The sequence below is a fragment of the Blennius ocellaris genome (assembly GCF_963422515.1).
Source record: "Blennius ocellaris genome assembly, chromosome: 10".
Lineage (NCBI taxonomy): Eukaryota > Metazoa > Chordata > Actinopteri > Blenniiformes > Blenniidae > Blennius > Blennius ocellaris.
The window spans coordinates 21,494,981-21,510,100 of NC_137659.1; the positions used below are offsets into that span (position 1 = coordinate 21,494,981).

Below are 15,120 nucleotides of genomic sequence, written 5' to 3' on the forward strand. Positions count from 1 at the left end.
TTAACATGAGCACCCGCCCTCGGGGACAGTCGGCTCCGCCGGTTTGTCCAGCTTGATGTCGATCACTGCAGGTTGTCCAGTTAAGGAGAAGCTCACACCAAATTCAATCATGAACGATTTGACATGAATGAAAACAAAAAGAAAAGCTCAATTGTTACACGATATCTAACGTGAATTTTCTTTAGGTTTCCCTTTTCGATGACTGAAATTCCACTCCTTCTACTAGATAATAAGAAGTATTTCATAGAAACTGCTAGTTTTCACAAAGGTTGCCTACGTCTGATGCACATACAAAGGGCTCATAGATTTGGAAATGTATACGGGTTACAACATAAAGAGAGTTGATTAGACGTAGAAACAGACTGCATGTCTTCTTTTTTCAAATAGGTTTTAAATGCAGAATCAAATTAACATCTGTCTTTAATGAAACCTACTCCTGTAAAACTGAATGTTTCAATAATATATAATTATATATTAATTATATATATATATAATTAATATATAATACATGCAACAAGGACAGAAGCTATATAATAAACCATGATGTAAAACCACAAGTTTGATTATTGTCAGTTAATACAGGATTAGCATACATGTAAAAGCTGACAAATGTTTCTTTTAAGTGCTATGATGCTTTGGGGTTGAGAGTAATAGTCGTCATCTTTCGGTGAGAAGCAGAAAAGTTCATGAATGAGAAAAAAAAACTGTAGCTGAACATGGAAAAATACACTTGTGGCATGAGAACGTGTTTTTTTTTTTTTTTTTTTTTAAGTGGGAGCGCCTATTTTAGGAGAAATGTATGGTATGTAATGTAAAATGCATGAATCACACATCTATCTTTTCATTATGTCAAATCACAAATTGAGAATTTCCTGGAATCTTACGCTGGCTGAATTGGCATCAATGGAAGTATTTTCTTGAAGTTCTGTCTACATCAAAACAAAATGTCCCTACTGAGGCAACAGCGGTTTTGGCTTTTGGCCACTGTATGTGACGCCCTTTCAGCACCGGTAATAGCATCCAGAATCAGTCTGACACTGGCTTTACAAAGGTTTTAAAACTTGTGGCTTACATCACCCAAAATACATATTGAAGCTTTTCTTTGAGCCCTTTTCACACGCGCAGCACGCTGAACGCAATTTCACCGATTTCAAAATGGAAAACCTATTTTGATACATTTTTAAGCATGAAGGCTTTTTTGGTATGTGTGTGTTTTATTTATAGTGTGATAAATGAATGAGAGAGTAAGTTAATAATTCAAGGTCCTCTTCATGTCTATTTGGCACATGTTGTATTTAGATCAGTTCAAGACAGGTTTAGGACGCTAAATAAAAGGCTGCAACAAATATAGACTAAATCTTTTTTTTCTTTTTAAATAGAGACACAATCCCTGCAATGACAGACAGACTGTTCCATAAAGACTCCCAATAAAAAACACAGTTTCAGTGTTATTACAATGTGATACTGAAAGAGACCAGCGAACCTAATGCTTTTCATTTTTCTTTTTTCTTTTTGTTTATTTAAATTATAATTATGGCCCCTGTAAATATCAAAAAAGTCCAGATGACACCGAAAAACTATACACATAAATGTGTAGTTTCTGCTGCTGTGTGCTGAAAAGGTTGTTTGACAATTTATACTGAAATAAAAGAAACAAGTGAACTAATATTCATAAATACCAAGTCATGATTCATTTCATTAATATCAAATGTGCCAAGATTTTTATTTATGGATTAGATTTTTATATATTTCAACTAATTCTGGTTGTTTCAAGAAGTCATTATACTGCAGTGATATTTTGTAGTACCTTTCAGGAAAGATAAACACCGGACATCCCTGATGTTATATTTGTTTTTGATGCAGTGCTAGGCCTACAATATCAACCACATAATACTAGAACATTTACAGTATTTGCAAGTGATTTTTCTGTTTCTAAAATTAAGATTTAAAATGTAAAAATAAAAAAAAATCAATGTTACTGATGTTTATTAGCACTGGTTATTATTTCCGGTTTTCGGATGCTCACCTTCATGTCATCTCATGCTGTATTTTTCCCAATGACCATTAGGTGGTGCAATACCTGAGCATCCACACCATTTTCATGGCTGGCTGTGTGCGTCTCTTCTCTATTAGGCATAAAAGGTCTAATGGCTGATGCCTCGGTAGACTGTAGGCTGGGCTGTCTGTTTGTACTTGTGCCAGCGACCACTAAGAGATTAAAAATAAGCTGCCCGTTCCTCGGCTGTTTGGCTCTTGGCGCAGTGAGTCATGGCAGCTATAAAGGATACTGCCTTCAGGATTTGCATCGTCCAAGCTTTCCATTCCAGGTAGGGCTGCTGCAACTCGACGAAACAGCTAGCGGAGGAGGAGAGGAGGAGGATAGGGACCGAGCAAAAGAGGGGGGGGAAAGGATGAAGCAGAAGAAAATGTGGGAAGGAATAAAGAGCAAGGCATCGACTCGGCTAAAGCAGGAGGGTTTTAAAATTGCAACCATGCCTATTACATGTCTGCCATCAGATTTATCTTCACCAAGTTATTTGGAAAAAACAAGAGAAATAATATTATTTAATAAAATGTTGATTAATTCTGGAATCATGTCACAATTAAATGTTTCCTCGTTACACTTTGACGAGGCAGTAAGACACCAGCAAAACGTCCAAATCTGAAATATTTTTGCGATACGACGAAATATATGTGTGATATACACACGAAAATTACCTGTAAGAGTTCAATTTCTTTAAAGTGAGCAGGGAGGACATGGGGAATTTGTCCACTCTGAACTTTACAGGACTAAAATAGTCATGATGAGAGACGATGAAAACGTGAACGTACTTTAAATTAACGTGACGTACTTTACATTTTCACTTCAAGTCAGTCGCTCCTCTATTCAGGATGTTACAGTATTTAAGTGTAAATGACCTTTGCCTGCACCTATAGCTGACCACTCATGGCACATATTTACTTATACGCATTGTATTTGTCTATGCAGGTGACTCAGTCACCTTGTAGGGACTCATAAAAGGGTCAGATTGATATCTATTGATGTCCCTAAAAAACAAACAAACAGTGAAATATGGTGAGACTGCAGCGATCACCTGTTTGACATTGCAGCCCGTCTTGGCACTGGTCTCGATGAACATGACGTTCAGCTCTTTGGCTCTCTGCTCTCCTTCCTCAATCGTGATTTGCCTGCAGGAAAATCAGGGCCAGACTCAGCAACTCCGGCTGTTCTTCAGTAAAGCAGCATGTTGTTGTCCATCTTATGTAAAACAGCCTAACTTAATGATCATGACTATGTTTTTTGTGTGTGTGTCTATGAGGGAAGTCTTCAATCATCTCTTGATCTGTGCCTTTTTCATGTGAAAATGCATGTGGAGCTTCGCGGGTATCTCCTCCTCTGCACTCCGGCTTTAGACGTTGGCTCTGGCAGCAGTGATACACACTGACTCCTGAGAACGTCAATCTACCCTGGAACACGCCCCCCCTCCACTTTCATCAGAACCCAGATGTGAAATATCGCTCCGGGATTGTTTCACGGGGTCTTCACGGCATCGGATCAGATATTTACCTCTTCTCCTCCAGGTCCGTCTTGTTCCCGACAAGCATGATGATGACGTCACTTCCCCGCTCTGTCCTCACGTCGTCAATCCATTTGCAGGTCTGCTGGAATGAATTCACATCTGTGGAGAGCAGAGGCTCATTCTGAATCCAGTCTTAAAGGCGTTCACATCCCGCGTGTTCGACAGGCCCTTTGTTTCTCGTTTAATCTCTCCACGTCGCTCACTTGTAATGTCGTAGACGACCACGGCCACCGTAGAGTCTCGTATGTAGCTCGGGATGAGGCTCCTGAAGCGCTCCTGTCCAGCCGTGTCCCACAGCTGCAGCCTTACCTGCATGCACACAGGAGGGGGGAAAAGAAAAACACACACACACACACGTACACACTTACCTTCAGCTTTCTGCTACAACATTGACTGTCACTCCACACACAGACTTTACAGATGCAAAGACCCTGTAAGTACCCTTCCAAGAGGATAAGCCAGTATCAGCTCATGCACAGGCTGGCAGAGCGTAATATCCTGACAAAGAAAAAGTATTAACACTAGCTAAAGTAGATCATCCACGGGGTAGGGCTTTAACTTATCGGGGCCAGAAAAGTCAATGCTGGAAAAGCTATTACGACTTGAAATAACCTTAGGATAATCATGTTAGTGTGTGAAGAGAGCAGTAATTAAGCAAATGAAATCAAGGATTAGTCAAAACTAAGTGGGAATCGGGGCGTTTCTCACTTAAGCCGTTGACTGACTCAAACCCTGCGAGTGCAAACACATGGATTGGTGTGGACATGTGCTCTGGCATGTGAAATTTAAATGTTTCCTACTGTTCGGTCTTCCAGGTACATTGTCTTTGATAGGAAGTCAATTCCAATGGTCGCCTGTGGTGAGGAGAGAACAAAAGAGCGGAGGGAAAGAAAACAAACACAAAAATAATTTCAGACATGAAAATTGAAATGTCTCTTTGCAGCATCTGTTGTTCCCGGCACAGTGACGGTGGTTAAATAAAAGCAAAATACAAAAAGCTGTTAGCAAAAACAAGGAGCCAATAGGCGCAGAAATTGAATCAGACTGAAACACTAATTTCATTTGCACCGCCCTCAGGGCTCAATCATTCAGACTTGCTATGTGCCCAACTCCTGACACAGGCAAAGTGAAGAATTAACTGTTTCATCCTTTTTCAAGAAATGCTGTGAGGTGAGTTTTATATAATAATCTGAAGAAAGAAAATGCACACGTATACTTCATTTTGAAAACATTTAAACTCATGTTCAGCACTTGTTGCAACTTAGTTGTTAATCATTCTAAATGATATTTAACTCAACAGTGCCATTGATCCATGCTACATGCTTATTGAAGGAATTCATGTTGATAAATGTCACATGGAAATGGAGTTTGTGTATGAAGAAACCCCTTATCAGTCGCTTATTAAGTGCAGGTCCTGATGAAGTCCGCCGTCATTACTCTCTCTCACCTGATATGTGTTGTCGAAGCTGTCGTACATGAATCTAGTGATGAGAGATGTTTTTCCCACTGAAATGAAGCACACAGATGTTGGTGTTTAGTCGAGTATTACACCATTTCATCATGACTCTCCCAAAGAAAAAAAAGGAAAAACCCTCTACTAAGAAGAAAGATCCCCTTTCTGTCAAGAAAATGACTCAGCTATCAGCAGTGTAATCATTAATACAGGACACAGAAAAAATGGGTAAAGACAAAGAAAATGATTTGCTCAAACTCAAAAAGACTCACAAGATAAGAGCCTTTTGAGAATTGAATTTCCTTCAGAAGGCTGCAAGTCAACCTCATTGTGCTCGATGAGAACAGATGGTAAATGAACATCAACATCAAAAACAATGCATGGGAGATACGTCACAAAATGTGCAACTGAAATATTCTGAATGTTTAATTTAGTCTCTTTAAGAGAACCATCAATAACCCAGAACGCTGTTAGAGAGCATGAGAAACATGACACATGACATTTAAACATTCAGCCTTCTTTAATTATTCAAATAAGTAATCGAATATCATTCGTCGGCGACATCATTGAATGATCCTTCATGTTCTGTCCTCTCCTTGCAGTGTCTTCTTTTTTTGATCAAATCCATGAGCACCTCATCGTCAGACAACGTTCTCCTGAGCAACACTTTTGATGCTGACGTGTGGTCCTGGTCCACGTCGTTAGTGTCCCCGGAGACATGAGCACGGAAGAGGTAATAAGGAGAAAGGGATTTCTATGAATCTGCAAACATTCGCATCTACCGAGAACAGCAAGACAAAGACAAATTGCAATAAATAGCATGATTATGTGCTGAAAGAAGAAAAAAAAACCCATCCTTATAAGGACGGGGCCTCTTTACATGACAGGATGCAAATACACATGACGGTGGTGAGCAGCACAATGGAGACTTTCTCAGAGCACCAAGGTGAGGCTGTGAGCTGCATTTTTATTTACATCCGTCCCAGCTACGTCTTCAGCACCATCTTACATCAGACGTAGAAGAAGAGGACGGGACGGGGCCCTGCTCGGTGCAGACAGCGGTAGTTCTGAGGCCAGCAGCGATGGGCAGTGGCCACTCCAGGCCTCAGCTTCAGCACCACGGACAGCAACATTGCAGTGCAGGCCACACAAACACACGACATGCAGCCCCTCACGTAGACAATCAGCACACACACACACACACACACTGGAGCATCCCAATGTGACACACAAACACCAGTGAGGCACATCTCCATATGTGTTGTTTTTTTAAATGGGATGAGATCTCTTCCACTGCCACTCAGGATGTCTGATGTCTGAACACGCATTTCGGCAGCTTTACCAAACCATGATCGATCAACTCCTCCTGAATTTGTGCAATCACATCAAAGCACACACACACACACACACACACACACACACACACACACACACACACACACACACACACACACACACACACACACACACACACACACACACACACACACACACACACACACACACACAGCCGTTCCCACCCTGAACTGGTGGATTATTGAATAAATCATATAATGTTGTGACTCTGTAGGGCCGGTTTGCTGTGGATTATTTATGGGGACCGGGAGACTGCGAGGTTTAGAGAGATGCCACAGACATCGCCAGCCTAGGGTGTGTCCCGAACTGACACATGGGGGACTGTTTATTATCTCCCCCCCGAAAACACGAGATGTTAGGGAAATACTCGCCGTCGCAATCAAGCTGAGGTGAAATCATCGCAATGTGCGATAAAGGTGCAATAAAGGCGTGAGATTGAAAAGGAATGAGCGATGTTTGTCGGCCACTGCAGCACATGAAAACATCCCAAACCATTTGCCATGACGCGAACGATGGCCATCTGCAGCCCTCGGATATTACAATTGGCTTCTATATCCAAACAATCATAATTCTTATGATGGAATTAAAAGGCTTGAATTGCATGCGGATTTTTTTTTTCTTCCTCTCTTTTCTTTTTCCTCCCCTCCTCGCCTAATCAAATTTTCCTCTGCCACAGATTGAGGCAGGGGGAAAAAGATGGGCGTCACGAATATAAATATATAGAAACCAGCTGGACGACTCTAAACTTTTCGGATCAGCACAGATTACATACATGGCCTTCAACATATACGCATGTTTGATAAGGCGCCCCCCCAACACCCCCCTTCAAAAAAAAAAAAAAAAAAAAAAAAAAACGCTCCCCCGAGCACTGACTCACCGCTCTGCTCTCCCAGAAACACGAGCTTAAATTTCCTCAGGGGGTTCCCCAAATCTCCTCCAGCGGACATGATGGCAGATAAAGAGCTCAACTTTGGGTTATTCTATGTGTTCGTCTTGCTCGGCGTCTCCTCCGTGGCGGCTGCGCAGGGGATCCTCCTCTCCTCACAGAATGATGGGAATGCAGCTCAGAACCCTCCTGTCACTTCAAGGAGCATCTGCGCATGCGCGACCTCACCTATTTCATCCCCTCACCTTCCTATTGGGCCTGAAACGCTTGTTTTATTTTCCGTCTTCACAGATTCGTGACAAACTACCGAAAAGACCAACTTTAATTTCGGGCAAAGAATACACCCTCGATTCGAACATCTGAAAATATTTTGGATTTGGTTTGTTTTAGCACATAGAGGCATGGTAAAATCATAACAAAGTTAAAAAGAAATAAAATTTCAATTATTGTTTTTATTATCAATTGGTTCCAGACACGCCAAAAGATATACAAAATAAAGATACATACAGTACAAAAAGAAAAAAAACACACATATATATATATTAAACTCAATTTAACAATTGTTCTCTGTTTTTGTATATATCTCAGTTGTACATGAAACAAAATTTGATATTTAACACAGCTTCAAACTTCAATATATATAAACCCCTTGTAAACAACCTATATAAAGAAAATAAATAAATAAATAAATACTTTATGAAAATACTTATACACAAAATAAAAATATACATCCAAGTATACACACAATTATATATGTACAAACATATAATACATATTGGATCCACCATGTCTGAAATGGAGTAGGAAGAAGACCATCGATTCAGTTTTAACAATGTCTTAGTGAAATGTGCTAAAATGAAGTTCTCCAGGATTTCCGATATGTTTTCACACATTCACCCTCGTAGATGACCTAGCCAATCTCTCCTTTCATAACAAACGTTTGTATATTATTGTTCGTGTGCAAAGTCTCCATAAATGGAATCTCGGAGGCTTTTTCAAACTCTGTTCACCATTTAATTTCACAATAACAACACATCAATGAGCTATTCTTGAAATAATTTTATTGAGCTGCCATCAGTACGCCAAAATAAGCACTTCAGCATCAATGTGTGCAACGATGTTACAGATAACCAAAAGCATCTAATGTTCAAAGTCAAACAGTTCAGCCTCCTTTTCTTTCCAGAAAGCAAAACTGCGGTCGATATATTTACAGATATCTTCATTGTTGAAACAGGAGAAGTCCGTGTCATTGCCACTCTCCTCTGGAGTTGCATTTTCAACTATCACCTTGGGTACTAATCTGGTATCTGGCAGCAGCTGGAATGACGATGGACAGCAACATGACTTTGATTCATTGAAGAAGTGAGCTTTAATGTCCTCGAAGCCTTCGCTCCACTGCCTCCTCCCGGCCTGGATCTCTTGGAGGACGGCCCTGTGGAAGTCTCGCACCTTTTCCCATGGGAAACTGCCAACATGGTCAAAGACTTCAAAGCAGAGGAGGTGCCTCATCTTCCTCTCCTCGGGCGACAGCTCCTGCTCTAAGATGTGAAAGTAACCCAGCATGAAGAGGTCAAGGGTCAAGCTGTCGTGGCTCATGGCAACGCCATCCACACCTGGCAGGAATTGCTCCGGAGAGTAGATCACTTCAGGACTGGCATTTTGTGAGACATTCGAAGGGGACAAACAAGCATCTTTGAATTCCATTTTATGTTTCCAGGAGTTTAGCATTTTGTCCACAGCACTTCGCTGCTTGCAGAAGTGAAACATGGAGGTGACTTTCTGCTGGGGCTGTGCTGCTGGCACCCCCCCTGGTGCTGCAGTCTGTCCCTGTCCCTGTCCCTGTCCCTGTCCCTGTCCCTGTCCCTGTCCCTGTCCCTGTCCCTGTCCCTGTCCCTGTCCCTGTCTCTGTCTCGCTGCCCTTACTGAAATGGCATATGCAGACTTCTTCCAGTGGCTGAGGAAAAGCACCACAATTCGCTCTTTTCTTAAACTGGTAGTCTCCATTACAGGCGCAGGTTTTGTGGGGACGTCACAGTGGCCGACCTCCCCGCTGACACCTTTGCTGGCGTTGTTTCCGACGGGCGTTGCTGTTGGCGTTGCTTGGCTCTCCAGCCCTTGTCCTCCTTTTGCGACCCCAGCAAAGGGATAAATGCATCCAATCTGACCCTCAAAGTTGGTCCTGAGAGTTCTGACTGACACTCCCGACTGCTGGATCTCCCGCTCCACCCGCTCCCTCCGTGCCCTGCTGTAGCTGTTGCTCTCCAAACGATGGCTGAAAGCCGACGCCATCCCTACATGCGGTATCCTGCACGCACTCAGGGTTTCCACACTTGCGTGATCCTCCTGTGCCAATCTGTGTCCTAAATCAACTCCTGAACCTCGGTTTACCTCCTGCACCCCCTCCTGCACCCCCTCCTGCACCCCCTCCACCATCCCTCTTTCGCCATCCAATGTGGAGGTTTGAGGCAGACTAGCCACCAGTAAAGACATACTTCTAATGATCTCTGACACACGACTGCACCACACCGGCAGAGCCAGCTGCATCTTCCCCTCGGAGTCCATCTGTTGCAGGACCTCTTTGTTGAGGGAAATGTTCACAATGGGATCGGGTAAAATGGCCCTCAGCTCCTCCGTCAGCCGGGTCAGCTCCAGCTCGTAGGCCTGGCAGCGCTTCTGCAGGGAAACCGACTCGATCTGCTGCTGCAGGTACACCAGGTCCTCTTCTGTCAGGAGCTCACCAAAGGGTCCCAGGACTGCATTGTGCGTTTGGGAGTACTTCCAGCTGTCCACTGGTTTGTAGCCGTTAACAATGTCCTGTTGGAGAAGTTTGAGCAGAAAAAGGACGAGGTCAGTGTCATGGGAAATGTGTTTATTTGCTTTCTTGTGTTTTGCGTATGGAGTGAGTCTCAGCCTTCAATCTGAAAGTTCCCCCGGATTATTCGGAACATGCTCTGTGTGACTGCTAATAATCTTGTGAGAAAGTAACATCTGAGGAGAAAACAAAAAATAAGAATTGCTCTAAAATCTATTTTATTTAAATTCACTCGGTATTATAATAGCATCGATTTCTGTGTCGTAACAACAACAGGATCAATAAATACATTTGACAAAAAGATTGAATCCAGATTTTACTTGATCAAATTGCCAAAAAAAAAAAAGGAAGGTGATTTAGAGATAACAAGCATATTAAATGATCTTCACTGGAATTACGCCACATATTTTTTTATTATTAGTTCATTGAATCGTTGAGATAAATCACAGAGATATCCATCCTTGTCACTAGGCAAAAACAGAAAAGTACCTGTCTCCTCTGTTCCTCCTCATCCTGCAGCCTGAGCTGCAGCTGCCGCACCATCACCTGTCGTTTCCACTCTGCTATCGGGCGGCCGCGTTCGTCGTGGGTGGGCACCAGGGAGTCGATGTCGGCCAGGATCACGTCGACGATCGGCACCTCCTCCTGCTCCTCCTCACTGTCCAGTTTCTGTTTCGTGTCACAGGGATCAAAATCGTTGCAGTAACATCTCGTTTTCTTTTTCTAACTCTTCGTGACCTGAGGAACAGTAAATGATCATTTTCATGTATTCAAGCCTCAGTTCCTTCAAGTTACGAAAGCTTAAACATGCTAAAGTCAGAGATTAGATTCAATAAACAAACCTGCTCATGGAAGATAACTATCTGGGATGTCATGCACTGACGGAGCTCTCTGGCATGAGGATGTGTTGCAGGGAAACAATGTTGAATGAGGCTGAAATAATATAGCTAAGCCAAGGTTGAGGATAACATGTTATTTCAAAAAAAAAAATACATGCTACTGTAACACCACCACTCGTGTAGTGATGCGTTTGTTAGCCTATATATGTGTGTGTGTGTGTGTGTGTGTGTGTGTGTGTGTGTGTGTGTGTGTGTGTGTGTGTGTGTGTGTGTGTGTGTGTGTGTGTGTGTGTGTGTGTGTGTGTGTGTGTGTGTGTGTGTGTGTGTGTGTGTGTGCGTGTGTGTGTGTGTGTGTCACAACAAAGGCAGGAGTTACGTAACTACTATACTAGTACAGGTTTCAAGCAGCTTTCTGTGCTGAAGTACCCTTCTTTCTTTTTACTGCTTACATTTCTTTTTAAAATGAGATTTTGTGTATTTTAAGGGTGTATTTGAGATAAACTATAGAATGCAGAGATGTCCATTAGTACTTTGTCCTACTAAACTCGAGTCACAAACAAGTGGGTGATCATGAAAAGTATTTTTTTGTGTGTGTTTTTAATTCACATTAGTGAGCGTACTACTGGTTTAATGACGACTGTGTGCTTGACTACCACCTTCTCCGTACCCACGGGTAACAGCAGGTATATTTAAGCAGGGTTTTGGTTTGCGCTGAAGCAGCCTGCTCACCGTTTGTCCAGTGAACACCGCTGTGAACCCGGCTTGCCTCAGAGACTTTATCGACTTCATGTGAGACAACAGTGTGAGGTCCCTCTCTGGAGGCCTCAGATGAGTGAACGATGTCACCACTGCAAACAAGCACAGCCAAAGGTGAAAGGTCAAACGGTCAACTCCTAAATACTGCAATTTGTTTTTTGTTTTTTTTGGTCAAAGCTTATTTTAATGAAGGCAGATGAATAAACGCAATAGAAAATACAGTAATACAAATATTGACTGTGTGCACATATATGTGGTATTTCGCTGTGGATCACCTGAGGAGGCAACCTGCACATGCTGGATGGAGCCTGTGGTGGGCTTCCTCGAAGCAGCAGCGGGGGGCAGAGAGGAGGGGGCAGCAGGAGGGGCGGGGAGGCGAGGCAGGGGGAGCACCTCCTTCACTGGCTGCTGGGGACACACAGGAGCAGCCGGGATGTGCAAAGACTTTAGAGACAGTTCAATTAAATCAAGAATGTGTTTCCCCCCACTTCAGCCATTCAGTTCACAGCTTTGAGCTCCTTTTTTTCTGTAGTAGAACTATTAAGCTGTGTGTAATTGTACTACCAAGTGTAGCTGGGCCCAAATAGGATAAAGTATTTTTGACTTGGTTTTGTTTTCTTGGGTTGTTTTTTTTTTTTTTTATGTATTTAAACTAATTCCACAACATATGCCAATAGATAACAATTTGTTTATGAATGATGGAACAACTTAAGATACAGAATAGATTAAAATTTTTTTTTATAGAATATATTTGTGATTTTATGCAATATTAAATTCAGTTTGGACAGCTAAAAATATATTTTTAGCACACATACACACACACACACACACACACACACACACACACAGGTTCGAGGTTCTTTCCTTTCTGTGCAGACTGGTTGCTATTGCTGTGCAGGCGTGATTTTTTATTACTATTACTGTGGTTTCCAAAAACATGGACCTTAGGCTAATTATTGTCTCTAGAATGGCCTGTTGGTTAATGTACGTGTGTGTGATTGTGTGTCTCTCTGTGTTTGCTCTGTGATGGACGGGTCACCCATAGTCCACTAGGTTCGGCTCCAGCACACTGTGACCCAAAGGTGGATATATTCTTATATTTCAATATGATCTATAAACCATATTGCGCTCCTTTTCTGCAGATTTTACAAGACAAGGTGGAATCAATTACTGGATACATGTCTTATCAAGGTGGCATGGCTCTGTGTTTTATTTTTCACTGGTTCTCTTCGATTGAAACCATTCTGTAACCCTGCTGCTTCAAAATGTAGACTTCTCATCATGGACCTTTTATAAGGTTAGAAATAAAACATTTTAAGTTTGTAGATATTTCCAATCATTTTCTATGTTTGATTTTTAGGCAGCTATTTGTTTATGACGCTTGTCCCATTGCGAAAACATTAAAAAGCACAAACAAACAAGAGGGAAGTGAATCTGCTCAAAATGTTTGTGCACAAAACAACACATTTCTAACTTTCAAAACATACAAATTGATCTGTATCGTCCGCCATTTACACGCTGAAGTAAAACCTTTGTTTGAGTCCCTGTATACTGATGAGTGGTCACCTTGCTGTTCTCCATGATGACGCTGCTCATTCAGGCTCACGTGTTGCAAAACCGCCGAAGCTCGTCTTTCTGAAAATGAACATGAACAAAACGCACAGCGGTGAATAGCTCAGGAGCAATCTACTTAAAGACCCCCTAATGACACACACACACACACACACACACACACACACACACACACACACACACACACACACACACACACACACACACACACACACACACACACACACACACACACACACACACACACACACACACCCCAAGTTCATGTACAGAGACTGTGCAGCTCGTAGTACTTGGACCTAAAACAAGGAGTGGTGAAAGGGGAGCCTGCTGTGTGAATGTAGCGTAGGCCACACGGAGAGCAGGAGAAAGCGCGTTACAATTTGGCGAGACATGATACGCTGCCTCAGGTAACCTCCCCAATTCAGAGGGCTTTTTCAAACGCTCCGCACTTTTCAACACTCCGAAGTACTACACGGATAATAACACTGTTTCTCGCTATTAAAAGTGCCTTCAGCAGGAGAATCTCTCAGACGCCCTTGTACAAGCTTCTGGCACAGTGCGTCACTGTATTTCAAGCAGATTCTAAATCATTGCTACGTCTGTCACGTAATAGATACATTTAACCTTCTGCTGTGGTTTTAAATCCAGCTTTCCCCCCCAAAAAACCTCAACAAAACATTTTACACTGACATTAGTTTGCAATATTCTTGTCGCCTTTTGTGATCCATTGCTGGATTGTATTTACACTGACAGAAAACAAAAGGCTTTTTTTTTTTTCTAAATAAGAAAAAGATAATTCTAAACTACCATGTGTTGGAAATAATTGCAACATTGAAGGTATTGCATATTACAAATACACTGAATTTAGCTCTGAAATCATCTTTTTCATATGTTATTATATTAATTTACTCCAAAACATGCTTTGGTAATGAAATCTAATGTTTGTCTTAATCCATCAACATTAGAGCTTACGCTACCTGTCACCATCCAACCCACATGCATACTGTACTTACACATGTATTCCTGAAAGTGACGAATGACCAGTAATGTGACACAGGAGGTCGAGTGGCAGAAAAATATCGGTCAAGCAATCAAAAAGGTTAAATGATAAAACAGAATATCTCCACAAGCGGATGTCTGTGTCTTCACCTGGCAGCGGTCGATTAACAGTAAGACCAAGGAGCTGCATCACTTGCCGGACTCAGACCTTGGGGGTCCTTCTTAGTGTGCATAATTAAAGCGGGGGGATAGAGTGACCAGGACATGGAAGTATAGACCGATCACACTGTCAATGTATGTAGGAGGCACCATCGTGTAGGCTGTGTGTTTGTGTGTGTGTGTGTGTGTGTGTGTGTGTGTGTGTGTGTGTGTGTGTGTGTGTGTGTGTGTGTGTGTGTGTGTGTGTGTGTGTGTGTGTGTGTTTATTCAAAGCCATCGCTGCAATTGTCTGGACAGAATCTCACACAAACACATTTGATCTCATATAAAAACAGAAAACAATTAAAACGGCTCCCTGTTTAAATTCATGTACATTTTTATTTCTCTCCACAATCACCTGGGGGGGGGGGGGGGGGGGTCAGGACCCCGAGATACAGAGAAGAGCCACCTGGGCCAAGCACAGCTCCCTGCACATTTCTACAATCTCCTCAGCCATGTATTGACCACGGGGATTGTGTGAACTCAGTTTCAGAAAAGTTGTTTTCTCTGGAGATATTTGAAAAGGTTTGTTTGGCAGTGACTCTGAAAGCCGTAATCTTATAGGCTATACACATTTCTTTACTGTGCAGATGACAATAAACACTTTGAATCTTTGAATCTGTGGCTCTGGAATCAGTGAAAGTACAATGAAAGTTGTTGTTTTC

General features: G+C 42.2%; 2 protein-coding genes across 2 annotated transcripts; both read right to left on the reverse strand.

Annotated features, from left to right (window-relative positions):
• rab6bb (RAB6B, member RAS oncogene family b) lies at positions 1-7,337 on the reverse strand (the record flags this gene model as incomplete). Its single annotated transcript, XM_080503452.1, has 8 exons — positions 1-65; positions 2,289-2,355; positions 3,096-3,189; positions 3,569-3,680; positions 3,785-3,890; positions 4,382-4,435; positions 5,029-5,087; positions 7,268-7,337. 8 exons carry the CDS (start codon positions 7,335-7,337, stop codon positions 1-3), a joined length of 627 nt encoding a protein of 208 aa, XP_080359578.1.
• A 1,079-nt stretch (positions 7,338-8,416) lies between these two features.
• Positions 8,417-13,279, reverse strand: LOC308135552 (espin-like protein; the record flags this gene model as incomplete). Its single annotated transcript, XM_080503604.1, has 6 exons — positions 8,417-9,103; positions 9,185-10,090; positions 10,578-10,757; positions 11,657-11,775; positions 11,959-12,088; positions 13,250-13,279. 6 exons carry the CDS (start codon positions 13,277-13,279, stop codon positions 8,417-8,419), a joined length of 2,052 nt encoding a protein of 683 aa, XP_080359730.1.
• Positions 13,280-15,120: the final 1,841 nt, after the last annotated feature.